Source organism: Stomoxys calcitrans, chromosome 4, assembly GCF_963082655.1.
Source record: "Stomoxys calcitrans chromosome 4, idStoCalc2.1, whole genome shotgun sequence".
Taxonomy (NCBI): Eukaryota; Metazoa; Arthropoda; class Insecta; order Diptera; family Muscidae; genus Stomoxys; species Stomoxys calcitrans.
In genome coordinates this window covers 113,776,081-113,790,221 of record NC_081555.1, presented here as the reverse complement: position 1 = coordinate 113,790,221, position 14,141 = coordinate 113,776,081, and the positions used below count along the sequence as shown (strand labels likewise).

At 40.3% G+C, this 14,141-nt stretch overlaps 1 protein-coding gene across 2 annotated transcripts in view; it reads right to left on the bottom strand.

Annotated features, from left to right (window-relative positions):
• The window catches only part of LOC106086192 (frequenin-1), a 228,447-nt gene that overhangs the window by 105,477 nt on the left and 108,829 nt on the right, over positions 1-14,141 (bottom strand). For both annotated transcript variants that reach the window (XM_059366688.1, XM_059366689.1), the window contains one exon: positions 298-751. In XM_059366688.1, the coding sequence (XP_059222671.1) occupies positions 298-361 (64 nt within the window). In that variant the 5' untranslated portion in view covers positions 362-751. The remainder of the gene's footprint in view (positions 1-297; positions 752-14,141) is intronic.

Sequence of the window (14,141 nt, the reverse complement as noted above, 5' to 3'; positions counted from 1 at the left end):
GAACCCTACTTTTGGATCACAGATCAATATTTCAATGAATTACAAACGAAATGACGAAATACTTATAACCCCATTTAATGGTGGAGGGTATACCAGAAAGAAGAGTTTTCCTTAAGACGTAGTTAAAAATAAATTTTTCTCTAACGAAAAATTCGTTTTTTCTATATTCAGCCTAGTAACTCAAAAACCCCAAATTTTTATCTTTTAGCTTAAATTTTATGGGTGTGTTTTCTTTCGAAGTGAATGTCCTTCCTAGTATTTTTATAATGTTTTGTTTTTGTTATACATTTTACTTACAATATGTGTCCGTTGTCAAGCGATCGATGGTGTCCTGCTTCAATTTGGAATTTTTCTTGCCCATTTTAGTGTGCTGCTCTCAGTGTGCTTTTTGTAAAGTTTATATGGTATGTGGTACTCTAATAGCCTCAGTCACCGCTATTGTAGAAGTTGTTGCTTTAATCGGTTGGTTTACGCTATGTAGATTCTATAGACCAAATTTATTTTGTTGAATTTTTTATTCGCTATTTCTTTTTTTTGAAGTGGAGAGGATACACTTTATTTTGGGTTTTGCTAATGCACTTTATTTCCTAAATTATTTATTGCTTCTGGTTTTTGCTGCTCTCTATGTTGTTTAAGGCTTCATTTTTTTGTTTTTTGTTGCACAACAAATAGTTGTTTCGTGGTTTTGTTTTAAAACTAAATCAATATTTATCACTATCGGATATATTCAGTGGTTGTGTGCTGGGAAAACCTGAAACGAGAGAAAGAACAGTTTTGTTGAAAACTAGGTTTTGAGGGTTGGGTAAACAAATTTTAAGGACATTTTGAAATTTATATGAGCCTGCTTAATTAGGGTTTCCATAGGTAAACTTAAATTCAGCTTGGCTGAATAACGTTTTCTATAGGTAAACTAAAATTCAGCCTTGCTGAATAACGTTTTCTATAGGTAAACTTAAATTCAGCCTGGCTGAATAAGGTTTTCTATAGGAAAACTTTAATTCAGCCTGGCTGAATAAGGTTTTCTTTAGGAAAACTTAAATTCAGCCTGGCTGAAAAAGGTTTTCTATAGGAAAACTTTAACTCAGCTTGGCTGAATGAGGTTTTCTTTAGGAAAACTTTGATTTACCTAAGCTTTATTTACATAGTACAATGTGGGAGCTATATCCAATTCTGAACCAATTTTGATGGACCTCGGCGAGCAAATATGTTCAAACTGTAATAACTACGGTTGACAAACAACAACATTTATGAAAATTACCCAAAATCTGACGAACATATATATGTGGACAGTATCTTATTCTGAACCGATTTCAAGCAAACTTCTCAGATAATGTGGTAGCCGTCGAGGAAAGCGTGAAGCAAGATATTGGCACAATTGGTCAAATAATGCGCTTGCATCGACTCTTGGGGTTAAAATCGGGCGATATACATATATGACAGCTTTACCTAAATCTAATCTGATTTCTATGAAATCCGCCAGTAATAGATTTAGATATGTGAGCTATATCTAAATCTTAACCGATTACAGCTATATCTAAATCTTAACGACGTATGAAATTCACCAGTAATGTCGAGAATCATAAGAAAATCCTTCCTGCCAATTTTCGAGAGAATCGTTTAACAAATGACCATTTTATTGCAGTATTACTGCGAATCGGACAAACATATATATGGGAGCTATATCCAAATCTGAACCGATTTTTTCCAATTTAAATAGACCTCGTCTCTAGGCCGAAGACCATACTCATACTAAATTTGAAGACGATCGGATGAAAACTGAAACCTGTACTTTGTACACAAATTAACATGGACAGACAGACGGACGGACAGACAGACAGACTGACGGACAAGGCTAAATCGAATCAGAAAGTGATTCTGAGTCGATCGGTATACTTATCAATGGCTCTATCTCTCTTCCTTCTGAGTGTTACAAACAAATTCACTAATTTATAACACCCTGTACCACAGGAATGATTTGCGTTTGGACCCTCGACATTCGTAGCGAGTATGGTTAAGATCGGTCTATATTTCGATATAACTGCCATGTTGACTAATTTCTCAATTATAGGTCTTGCGCCCATAATAGGCACATTTATTGTCAGATTTCGCTGATAGCGAGTTGTGAAAGGTTCCTCGAATTCCATGTTCACTACGGCACAGATCGATCTAGACTTGGATGTAGCTGCCATGTATACCGATCTGCCGTGAAATGTGAATTTATTAACCCATCTTGCTGAAATGAAGCACAATGAGTTGCGTTAGGACCCTCGATATTCGTACCACATATGGTCAAGATTAGCCTTATATTTGGACTTAGCTGCCATATATACCACCGTATCCCGGAGGTTAGCATGTCCGCCTTTGATGCTGAAAGCCTGGGTTCGAATCCTGGCCAGAGCATCAGAAAAAAAATGTTATCAGTGGTTACCCCTCCTAATGCTGGCAACATTCGTGAGGTACTATGCCATGTAAAACTTCTCTCCAAAGAGGTGTCGCTCTGCGGCACGCCTTTTGGACTTGTCTATAAAAAGCAGGGCCCTTATCATTAAGCTTAAACTTGAATCGGACAGCACTCATTGCTACTGGAGAAGTTTACCCCTGTTCCCTATGGAATGTACATGAGCATTTGCATTTGCATGTACCTATCTCCCGATTCAAGTTCCTGGGACCATTAAAGCACGTTTTTTACTCGATTTCGCTGAAATTTAACACATTGGGCTGTGTTAGGCTCTTCGCCGTTCGTATTTTATATAGCACAGATCGGCATATATTTAGATATAGCTGACTTATAGACCGATTTCCTGATTTTAAATCACTGAACTTTTTTATATACGTGCTGTCCTATATAGTACAGATTGGTCTTTATTTGGATTATAAAAAGGGTGCAGATATTAATCCGCCCCATGCCACTATGGACATACACCTATGCCAGTTATAGGCTTGTTGTGCACTCTAAAAACTACAAAGTAACCTCTGAAAACAAATTTTAAGTTAGGAATTCCGTGCTACTTACAAAATCCTGAATTGTTTTCAATACCAATCCCCTAAGTTGGTCCATGTCTGGTATTGTGTCCCCACCTAAGTGACGGTATCCGTTAGACGCGAAAGCCGGGCAATGACAAATTATATGCTCCAACGTCTCATCATCTTCCCCATATTCCCTACACATGCTGTCATTTGCCGCACAGATTTTACATCAGTGAACTCGTAGTACTATGTGTTCCGTTATGAGACCAATAGCTATACTGATCTTCTTCCTTTCAGTAATAGTCTCGTCTTCTCACGATCTGGATCCCCCCATAGGCTTTTCGCCGTCCTACCGACCGTTTCGCTGTTCCACAATGTTGCATGCGCAATCGTCACCCACTCCCTAAACTCGGACTGCATCGACCAGAAAGGCTCCGTCTTAACCAAGTTTACTGTCGGTAAAGATGTTCACACTCGACGTCCTCGTGTTAGCACCACACCACTTCACGCATGTTGTGATCGCCCGGATCTCCGCCTGCACCATCGTATTATGGTCAGGTAGTCTAAAACAGCTCTCAGTCCCTGGGTTCTCAATATAGACCCCCAAGGCCCACTCTGCCCTCTAGCTTTGATCCATCCGTACAACATGATCTTCCAGGTGGCAATACTAGGGTTCCGTCAATCCAAGACTGTGCAGTAGTGCCTCGCACTCAGCTTCAAGATTCATCTCAGGTATCCGATCGAAAACCTATTCCCTTCCTTCCAGGTTTCCTATCGTTGCCTCGATTATACCGCGATGGTATGAGCAGCTCCCATCTTCAATCCATTCTCCCATCGCCTTAAGTCTCATAGCCGCAGTGGCTGCCTCACACTTCATCTGTATGTCAATGAGTCGCATATTTAGAATAGTCTCCTGTGCCCTAGTGGGCGGGGTCCTTATCGCTCCGCCTATGCCAAGACAACATGGTCTCTGAATCTGTTTTATTTTCCCTATATTGCACTTTCTCTACATAGTCCACCAATTCACTGAGGCGTAAGTAAGTATTGGTCTAATCACGCTTCTGTAGAGCCAGTCGACAATCCTCGAATTCCGGCCCCATTTCGGGCCTACGGCCCGTTTACATAGTGCCCAACATCTGTGAGCCTTCCCTGTACGCTCCTGAATGTGACCCTTCAATTCCGTTTCCTGCCCAAGATCACACTGAAATAATTGCCCTCGTGGCAGAGGCGTGCCCTCTGCCACTTTCTCCCTTATTTTACCATGGGACACACAATTTATCCACCTGCTCCTTAGCATATGGTTTACCCAGACTCAAGGGACCGGGTCCTCCTGGTACTGGTCCAAGGATTGGATCAGTGTGTCGCTCCGCACATTGTTAAAAGCCCCCTCGATGTTAATGAATTACCGCCAGGGTGTACGTTTTGGCATCTTTATCATGGTGTCCATAATACATTCCATGGTTTTGAGTAGAAAGGACGTAAATCTTATGGGTCTGTAGGACTTTGGTGTCGCATCACTTGCCTTGCCGGGCTTGGGCCAGGAATATAGGATATAGCTGTCATATGAATATACCGATCTCTTGATTTGAGCCCAGCTCGGTCGTATTTAATGCCTTTTACTAATTTTTAATTCATTAACAATATTTACCATATACAGGCTCACTTGACATCTCAACACTTCCTCAGCCCCATTGCAACCAAAGGCCGCAAAATAAAAGCGAAAATTAAAGTGCTGAAACCTCAAAACTCAAGCGTTTAATTACAAAGCAAACTCTGACAGTGAAGATATAGCAAAAAAACAAGTAAAAGCGTGCTAAGTTCGGCCAGGCCGAATCTTACATACCCTCCACCATGGATCGCATTTGCCGAGTTCTTCTCCCGGCATCTCTCCTTAGGCAAAAAAGGATATAAGAAAAGATTTGCTCTGCTATTATTATGTTACTACATGTTGGAGACCTGTATAAAATGTCAGCCAATTCCAATAAGAATTGCGCCCTTTGGGGGCTCAAGAAGTAAAATAGACACATCGATTTATATGGGAGCTGTATCGGGCTATAGACCGATTCAGATCATAATAAACACGTATGTTGATGGTCATGAGAGGATTCGTAGTACATAATTTCAGGCAAATCGGATAATAATTGCGATCTCTAGAGGATCAAGAAGTCAAGATCCCAGATCGGTTTATATGGCAGCTATATCAGGTTATGAACCGATTTGTACTATACTTGGCACAGTTGATCGATATCATAACAAAACACGTCGTGCAAAATTTCATTCCCATCGGATAAGAATTGCGCACTCTAGAGGCTCAAGAAGTCAAGACCCAAGATCGGTTTATATGACAGCTATATCAGGTTATGGACCGATTTGAACCATACTCAACAACGTTGTTGGATATCATAACAAAAAACGTCGTGCAAAATTTCATTCCAATCGGATAAGAATTGCGCTCTCTAGAAACTCAAGAAGTCAAGACCCAAGATCGGTTTATATGGCAGCTATATTAGGTTATGGACCGATTTGAACTATACTTGGCGCAGTTGTTGAATATCATAACAAAACACGTCGTGCAAAATTTCATTCCAATCGGATAAGAATTGCGCACTCTAGAGGCTCAAGAAGTCAAGATCCAAGATCGGTTTATATGGCAGCTTTATCAGGTTATGGAGCGATTTGAACCACACTTGGCATAGTTATTGGATATCATAACAAAACACGTCGTGCAAAATTTCATCCTAATCGGATAAGAATTGCGCACTCTAGAGGCTCAAGAAGTCAAGACCCAAGATCGGTTTATATGGCAGCTATATCAAAACATGGACCGATATGGCCCATTTACAATACCAACCGACCTACACTAATAAGAAGTATTTGTGCAAAATTTCAAGCGGCTAGCTATACTCCTTCGGAAGTTAGCGTGCTTTCGACAGACAGACGGACGGACGGACGTACAGACGGACGGACATGGCTAGATCGACATAAAATGTCGCGACGATCAAGAATGTATATACTTCATGGGGTCTCAGACGAATATTTCGAGTAGTTACAAACAGAATGACGATATTAGTATACCCCCCATCTTATGATGGAGGGTATAAAAATAAAACAGTGCAACGTTCAGCCGGGCCGAATCTTATATACCTTCCATCATATATCACATCAAGTTCTTTGGCCGATATCTATTTACAGGAAAAAAAAGGATAATGGAAAGGATTGCTATGCTATTTGAACAAAACCAAATTATGAACCAATTGCGGCAATACCTAGTTGGGCTGTTGGAGACCAAAGTGGAATTCAAAAAATCTTCTGCCAAATCCGATAATAATTGCGCCCTATAGTGGTTCAAGAAATAAAATAGGGTTATCGGCTTATACGGGAGCTATATCAGGATGTGAAACCATTTAAACCATATTTGGCACAGTTGTTGGAAGTTAAAACGAATCAATTCATGCAAAATTTCATCTAAATGGGTTAAAAATTGCACCCGCTAGCGGCTGAATACATATAGATCCGAGATCAGTTTATATGAGAGCTATATCAGGTAAAAAAACGATTTGGGCCATATGTGGCACAGCTGTTTGAAGTTAAAACCATACACTTACTGCTAAATTTCAGTCAAATCGGATACTAATTGCGCCTCGTAGTGGCTCAAGAAGTCGAGATCCGAAATCGGTTTACATGGGAGCTATATGGGTCATGAACCCATTTTAATCATACTTGGCAAAGTTGCTGATGGTCAAACCAAAGATCCGAGATCGGTTTATATGGGTGAACCGATTTGGGCCATACTTGGCAAAGTTGTTAGAAGTTAAAACAAAACACTTCATGCTTAATTTCATCAAATCGGATACTGATTTCGCCCTCTAGTGGCTCAAGAAGTCAAGATTCGAAATCGGGTTATATGGAAGCTAATAAGGACATGAACCGATTTAAACTTTACTAGGCACAGTTGTTGATGGTCAACCCAAAACACTTCAGGCAAAATTTCAGTCAAATCGGACAATAATTGCGCCCTCCGGCGGCTCAAGAAGTCAAGACTCGAGATCAGTTTATACGGGAGCTATATCAGGTGCTGAAATGAATTAGATCACACTTAGCACAGTTGTAAAAAAAATACCTGGTGTAAAATTTCAACCAAATCGACTAAGAATTGCGCCCTCTAGAGGCTCAAGAAGTCAAGATCCAGGATCGGTTTATATGGCAGCTTTATCAAAACAAGAACCGATTTAGCCCATTTACCATCCCTACCGACTTACACTATTAGGAAATATTCGTGCAAAATTTCAAGCGCCTAGCTCTATTCCTTCTAAAATTATCGAGCTTTCGACAGACGGACGAACGGGGCTAAATCGACTTAGAATGTCAAGACAATCAAGAATATATGAAAAATCCGCAATTACTTTTTGGGCACCCCAATACTTTGATGGGTTTCAGGTCAATATTTCGATGTGTTGCAAATAGAATGACAAAATTAGTATACCCCCCCATTCTATGGTGGAGGGTATAAAACAAACACTTAATAAAAGGACAAGCACCAGAGATTTCAAAGGATTGTCGATGAGGAAAATAAAAACAAGAAAAAAATTTTCGACAATGTTTTCATTTCTTTTTTGCCATCTTCGCAGATTAAAATGTCAATTAAAAATACTTGTGTTTTTTGTGTGATGTGATGGGGCGTTTACAGTTTTCTGCCGTTTTGCCTTCATTGTCAAAATAGTGGTTTAAATGCTTGCCTTTGGCTCGCTTTTGTCAAGGACCAAAACGGTTCACTTCCCAGTGAATGCCATTCAAAGCCTTTAAGCCGCTTTCAGGACCGCAAAAACCCCACAGTGCTTACAAAATCGCAGCAACTGCGGTATATCAACACACACACACACATAGAAGTAAAGATGATGTTGAATGTAAAATAAATGTAAAGAGATACAAAATATACTGGATTGTAGATGTTTACAGTGTAGACATTCAAGTATTTGATATGGCATGGTTCCTTGTACATATGTACCTGTATATGTTTGTAGTTTGCCATGAATTTATGCTACTGTATTTTTTTGGTAAAATGCATATTTTGCCCAAGAACATTCCATCAAGTTTATATTCTTTTGGTATTAGTTTCGTAAGCCATTCAGTTGCTTTCCTTTGTCTCACTATTGATTTGTAATCGTGTATATTTTCGTCTCTAGTTGCTCAAGGTAGAGACGATAATCTTTTTAATTTAGTCAAGTAAATTCATCAATTAAATAAAAAACAAGTAAGAGCGAGCTAAGTTCGGCCTGGACAAATCTTATATACCCTCCACCATGGATCGCATTTTTCGAGTTTTATGCGCCGTATCTCTTTTAAGGCAAACAAAAAATATTGAATAAGAACTGTTATGCTATTAGAGCTATATCAAGTTATAGTCCGATTCGGACCATAAATGAATGACGAACATTGTAGAGGTCATTGTGTAATATTTCAGTTCATTCGGATAAGAATTGCGCCTTGAGCCTCAAGAAGCAACATCGGGAGATCGGTTTATATGGGAGCTGTATCAAGCTATTGATCGATTCAGTCCATATAAGACAAGTATGTTGAAGGTCATGAGAAAAGCCGTTGTACAAAATTTCTGCTAAATCGGATGAGAATTGCGCCCTCTAGAGGCTTAAATAGTCAAGATCCCAGATCGGTTTAGATGGCAGCTATATGAGGTTATGTACCGATTTGCGCCATACTTAGCACTGTCATTGGAAGTCATAACAAAACACCTCATGCAAATTTCAGCGAAATCGGATGAGAATCGCGCGATCTATTGGCTCAAGAAGTCAAGTTCCAAGATCGGTTTATATGACAGCTATACCAGATTATGTACCGATTTGAATCATACTTAACCCAGTTGTTGGAAGTGAAATGATAAATACCATCTACAAAGCTTCAGTTAAATCGGACGAGAAATACGCCCTCTAGAGACTCAAACAGTCAAGAAACAAGATCTTTTTATATGGCAGCTGTATGAAAACATGGACCGATTTGGCCCATTTACAATCGCAACTGACCTACACTAATAGAAAGTATTTGTGCAAAATTTCAAGCGGCTAGACTTACTCCTTCGAAAGTTAGCGTGCATTCGACAGACAGAAAGACGGACGGACATGGCTTGATCGACTTAAAATGACTTGACGATCAAGAATAAATATACTTTATGGGGTCTCAGAAGCATATTTCGAGGTGTTACAAACAGAGTGACGGAATTAGTATACCCCAATCCTATGTTGGAGGGTATAAAAAAAGTAAAAGCCTGCTAAGTTCGGCCGCGACGAATCCTATATACTTTCTTTCTTTTTTTTCCGATATCTCTTTATAGGCAAACAAAGGATAAGTATGAATTGCTATACTACTCGAGCTATATCAAATGATGGATCCATTCGGACCAAACTCGATTTGGATGCTAGATTCTATAGTGAAGGACATTGTGCAAAATTTCAGCCACATTCGATAAAAATTGCAGTAAGGTTGAAAAGAGGGTGCGGATATTAATCCACCCATGCCACTATGAGCATACACCTAAGCCAGCATTCGGCTTGTTGTGCGCTCTTATTACTATAAAGTAACCTCGAAAAAGAAAATCTAAGTAAGGAATTTCATGCAACTTCCAAAATACATAATTGTTTCCAAATTGTTTTCCAAATTCCCCACCTAAGTACGGGTGTATGTTAGCCAAGTGTCGGTTAGCTGCGGTAAAGCCGGGCAATGACATAAGAAATGCTCCAACGTCGCATCATCTTCCCCACATTCCTACAAATGCTATCACTTGCCGCATCGATTTTGCATAAGTGAGCTCGTAGTCCTGCGAGAAGTCCCGATACGATACCCAAAGCTACACTAACCTCCTTTTTACTTCCTTACTGTAAAAGCCTCGTCTTCTCACAATCCGGATCTCCCCATGGAAGCTTCGCCGTCCTACCGACCGTTTCGCTGTTCTACAATGTTGTATGCACATTCGTTGCCCACTCCCTTAACTCGGACTGCGTCGACCCGAAAGGCTTCGGGTTAACCAAGTTTATAGACGCCAGTCCACAGTCCAAAGATGTTCAGACTCGACGTCCTAGCGTTAGCACCACACCACCTCATGCATTCCGATATCGCCCGAATCACTACCAGCAGGACCGTATTGTGGTCGGGAAGTCTACAACAGATTTAAGTCCCTGGGTTTTCAATGTAAACTCCCAGGCCCACTCTGTCCTCAAGCTTTGATCCATCTGTGTTACATGATCTTCTAAATGGCAATACTAGGATCACGTCAGCCCAAGACTGTGCCGCTGGCAACAGTGCCTCGCACTCGACCTTAAGTGTCGTCTCAGATATTGTATCAGAAGCCTCTTCCATATCTTTGAGGATTCCTATCGTCGCTTCGGTTATACCGCGATGGTGTGAGCTTCTCGCCTCCTAAATCAAATCTTCAATCGCCTTAAATCTCATAGACGAAGTGGCTGCCTCACACTAAATCTGTATGTCAATGGATAGGATATGAAGACTGTCTAGTGCCCAAGTGGGCGTGGTCCTAATCGCTCCGCCTGTGAAGACTGTCTAGTGCACTAGTGGGCGTGGTCCTAATCGCTCCGCCTATGCCAAGACCACATGTTCTCTGAACCTGTTGTATGGTCCTTATGTTGCACTTTTTCTCCATCGCAGTCCAAAAAACTACTGAGGCGCAAGTAAGTATTGGTGTTATCACACTCATGTAGAGCCAGTAGACTATCCTCGGATTCGGGCCCCATTTCGAGCCTACGTCTCATAGTGCCTAACATCTGTGAGCTTTTTCAGTATGCTCTGAATGTGACACTTCCAATTAATTTTACTTTCTAAGGTCACTCCTAAGTATTTAACCTTGTCTGATATCGAAATCGTTTTATTAAGGAAATGTGCCGCGCCAAATTGGTCCACCTTCCTCTACCTCGTGAAGAGGCATATTTAAATCTTCTCTGGGTTAATATTAAGACCCCTGGGTGTAGTCCAGTCATGTGTCATTTGCAAGACCTTTTTAGGTCCATCTGCAAAGCTGGTTCGGATCCTTACCTATAAGAAGTTTTATAACATGGTCTGCATAGCAAATGGGTTAAAATTCCTCCTCAGTCAGCATCCGTTGTAGGTTTTTATGGTAGTCTTCCAAAGTAGTGGCGATAAAATGCCCTCCTGTGGCTTGCCCTGTGTGACTTTCGCCCTTATATTTATGTCATGGGACCCGCAACTTATGCACCTGTTCCTTAGCATATGGTTCATCCAGTCTCTAAGGAACAGGTCCACCCGGAACTGATCTAAGGATTGGATCAATGTGTCGGTCCGCACATAGTTAAAGTCCCCCTCGATGTCAATAAAAACTGTCAATGTGTATGTCTTGGCATCGAAGGATTCTTCTATTTTATGCACAACCTCGTCTCCTGGGCATGCTGTTTGTATATGAGCAGTTCTCTGGATGCAATACTCTTCATCATGGTTTCCACAAAACGTTCCATGGTTTCGAGTAGAAAGGACATAAGGCTTATAGGTCTGTAGGCCCTTGGTGGCGCACAACGTGCCTTTCCGGACTTGGGTATAAACACCACCCTTGCCTCCTGCCAGGCTTTCGGAGTATATGCAAGTCCTAGTCACGCTGTGAAAATAGTGGCCAGATAGTATGCCTCCTTTTGTAGTAACGCCGGTAATATTCCATCAGTTCCGTGTAACTTAAATGGTTTGAAGCTCCTAAAGGCTTCCTTGACCACAAAATCAGTTATAATAAGCCTTCGATCAACCTCATTATTCCAAGATTCCGGTGGTTCCGTGAGTACCGTCGTATCCTGTGGAAAATGCGTTTTCATAAAAAGCATCAACTGTCCTCCGTTGTCTCTGCTCTCACTCCCATGTCGTCTACTAATGTTTCAGTTTGGACATGGGCGTAGCAAAGCTTCCAGGAGGCAAGTTTTGCCGCTCTGGTAATCTTATTGTATTCCTTGAGCGGTGTGTAATACACATCCCAATAAATTTCCGCTTTTTTAACGACGTGCTCTGTTATAAAGTATGCAAACTTCTTTCCCATTGTTGCGAATCTCCCCAGTCATCCAGGGTTTTTATTGGGCTGATTTCCTTTCTCTAAGAGGACAACTATCTTCGAAAGACTGTACTAGTGCAGTCGTTATCCTGTTAACATGGTGGTTAATGTCTTCTATACTTGGACAATCTAAATAATCTTGCCCAAGTCTTCCTCTTAGTAGTCTAACAAATTTTGGTCAGTTGGTTTTTAGCTTATTACGGAAGCTTATTACGTTGTTAGTAATCAAGAATTCTGCTAGGGCTTGACCACGCTTATTAATGTTGGTACAACCCCACGAAATGTGGGGTAGTACCAGTGAGGGTTTATCAGGATTACCTTAATCATTGGTAATCCATTAGATGCGCTTCTTGGGAGTGGGTTATGGTCTCATCGTCTGCTTCCTATTCTTTAGGCTGCATTGAGTTTCCTGTCACTGCACTGCCTGATGTTTTAACATGAGGATATTTGTCTATCCTACTGCCTGATGTTTTAATATTAGGATCTTTGCTTATTCTTGTCTTTCATATCATGAGAAAGTCGGTAATGGTTTCATCATCGGGTCCCTGTTCGTTAGGCTGTATTGAGACTATCGTCCCTGCATTGCCTGATGTTCCAATATTAGGACCTTTGCCTATACTAGTCTTCAAATCTTGAACAAATGGGCTTCTTGGAAGTAGGTCATGGCCTCATAGTCTGCTCTCTGTTAGGCGGCATTGAGTTCTCCGTCACTGCACTGCTTGATGTTTCACGACGAATGGCATCGGACATGCTACCCGGACATGCATTTTTTCCATAATTTTCCCTATCTAAGCCCTTTTACGGAAATACTGCTAACAATTTTTCAATTTTCATTTAAACTAAAAAATATAGCAGCTACTTGTAGCCGCAGTTATTGGAAAGAACTGCGTAGTAACTTTTATGGTGCATAAAAATTTTACAGCTACATCACCTGTGGGCGATTTTATTCTTTTCGCAATGATCCTGTAATAAAAGCAAGGATATCAAAGATCTAAATTTAAAATTCTATTAAAATAATAATAATGTCATGAATTCAGGTTATTCACTGACTAAAAGTGCAAAGCAAATTTTATACCGAGTCTTTATGTGAAAATTTCAAAGAACATTTCTATAGCCCACAGGGCAGGGCCACAGAGAATACCTAAGCAGTAGCATTGCATAGGAGCTTTTGTTTCTTTATGAATGTACCACCTTTCTCTATATCGAGCTACAAAGTGAACTGCATCTCGTCATAAATTTATAGCTCAACTAGTTTTGGTTTCTTTTTTTCTATTTTCCTTCTAGCCACAAGAGTCCACTTGGAGGCAAGATGAGGATGATAATGATGTTGGTGATAAACTTCCATTTATAATCAAAACCTGCTCATATGAATTTGCATATGAGCTGTTTCTCAATCATATACACACTGCTGCCCAAAGGCACGCGCAAGAGAGGAAGCTTTCATAATGCTTCTATGAAAACATAATTTACTGTTCAGGTGCATTGAGGTGTACAGTGTTTTCGGAGGGGGTGTTTCCATTGTAGTTTTGGGTAAGACGTTTTTAAATATGGCTAGCATGGAAACCAAACTGCCAAGTTGATTGAATATCTTAAACACCTACATGACTGGAGTTCCTTTTGCATGGCTTAATTATAGCAAATGAAAAACTATATGGATGCCTGTTTCGACAAACCTTGAGAATATCTAGCCATCAATTTGTTTAAAACTCTTTAATTTTTGTTCGTCACCAATTTCATAGAAAATGTGTTTTATACAGGAAGCAAGTACTGAGAAAAAAATATTTCCTGTATTCCAAATTTAATTCCTACAAACATCGGGATCTTTTTTTATTGAATTCAACTAAGGTTGATAACAAACTGCGGGCGAAGAAGCAATACGATGCTATAACAGTTCATGCCTAGAGATGGGCGATGGGTAAATACCTTTTGGGTAAATTGGATAAATTGGGTAAATACCCGAGTATTTACCCATGTATCCCCAAAAGCCGTGTATTTATAATTTAGCAGATATCTTGGGTATAAAAACATTTTCCAAACAATTTATGATGATTTCGTATTCTTTGTATATAAACCTGACCTTCTGATCTCCGGTGCAGGGTATTATAAC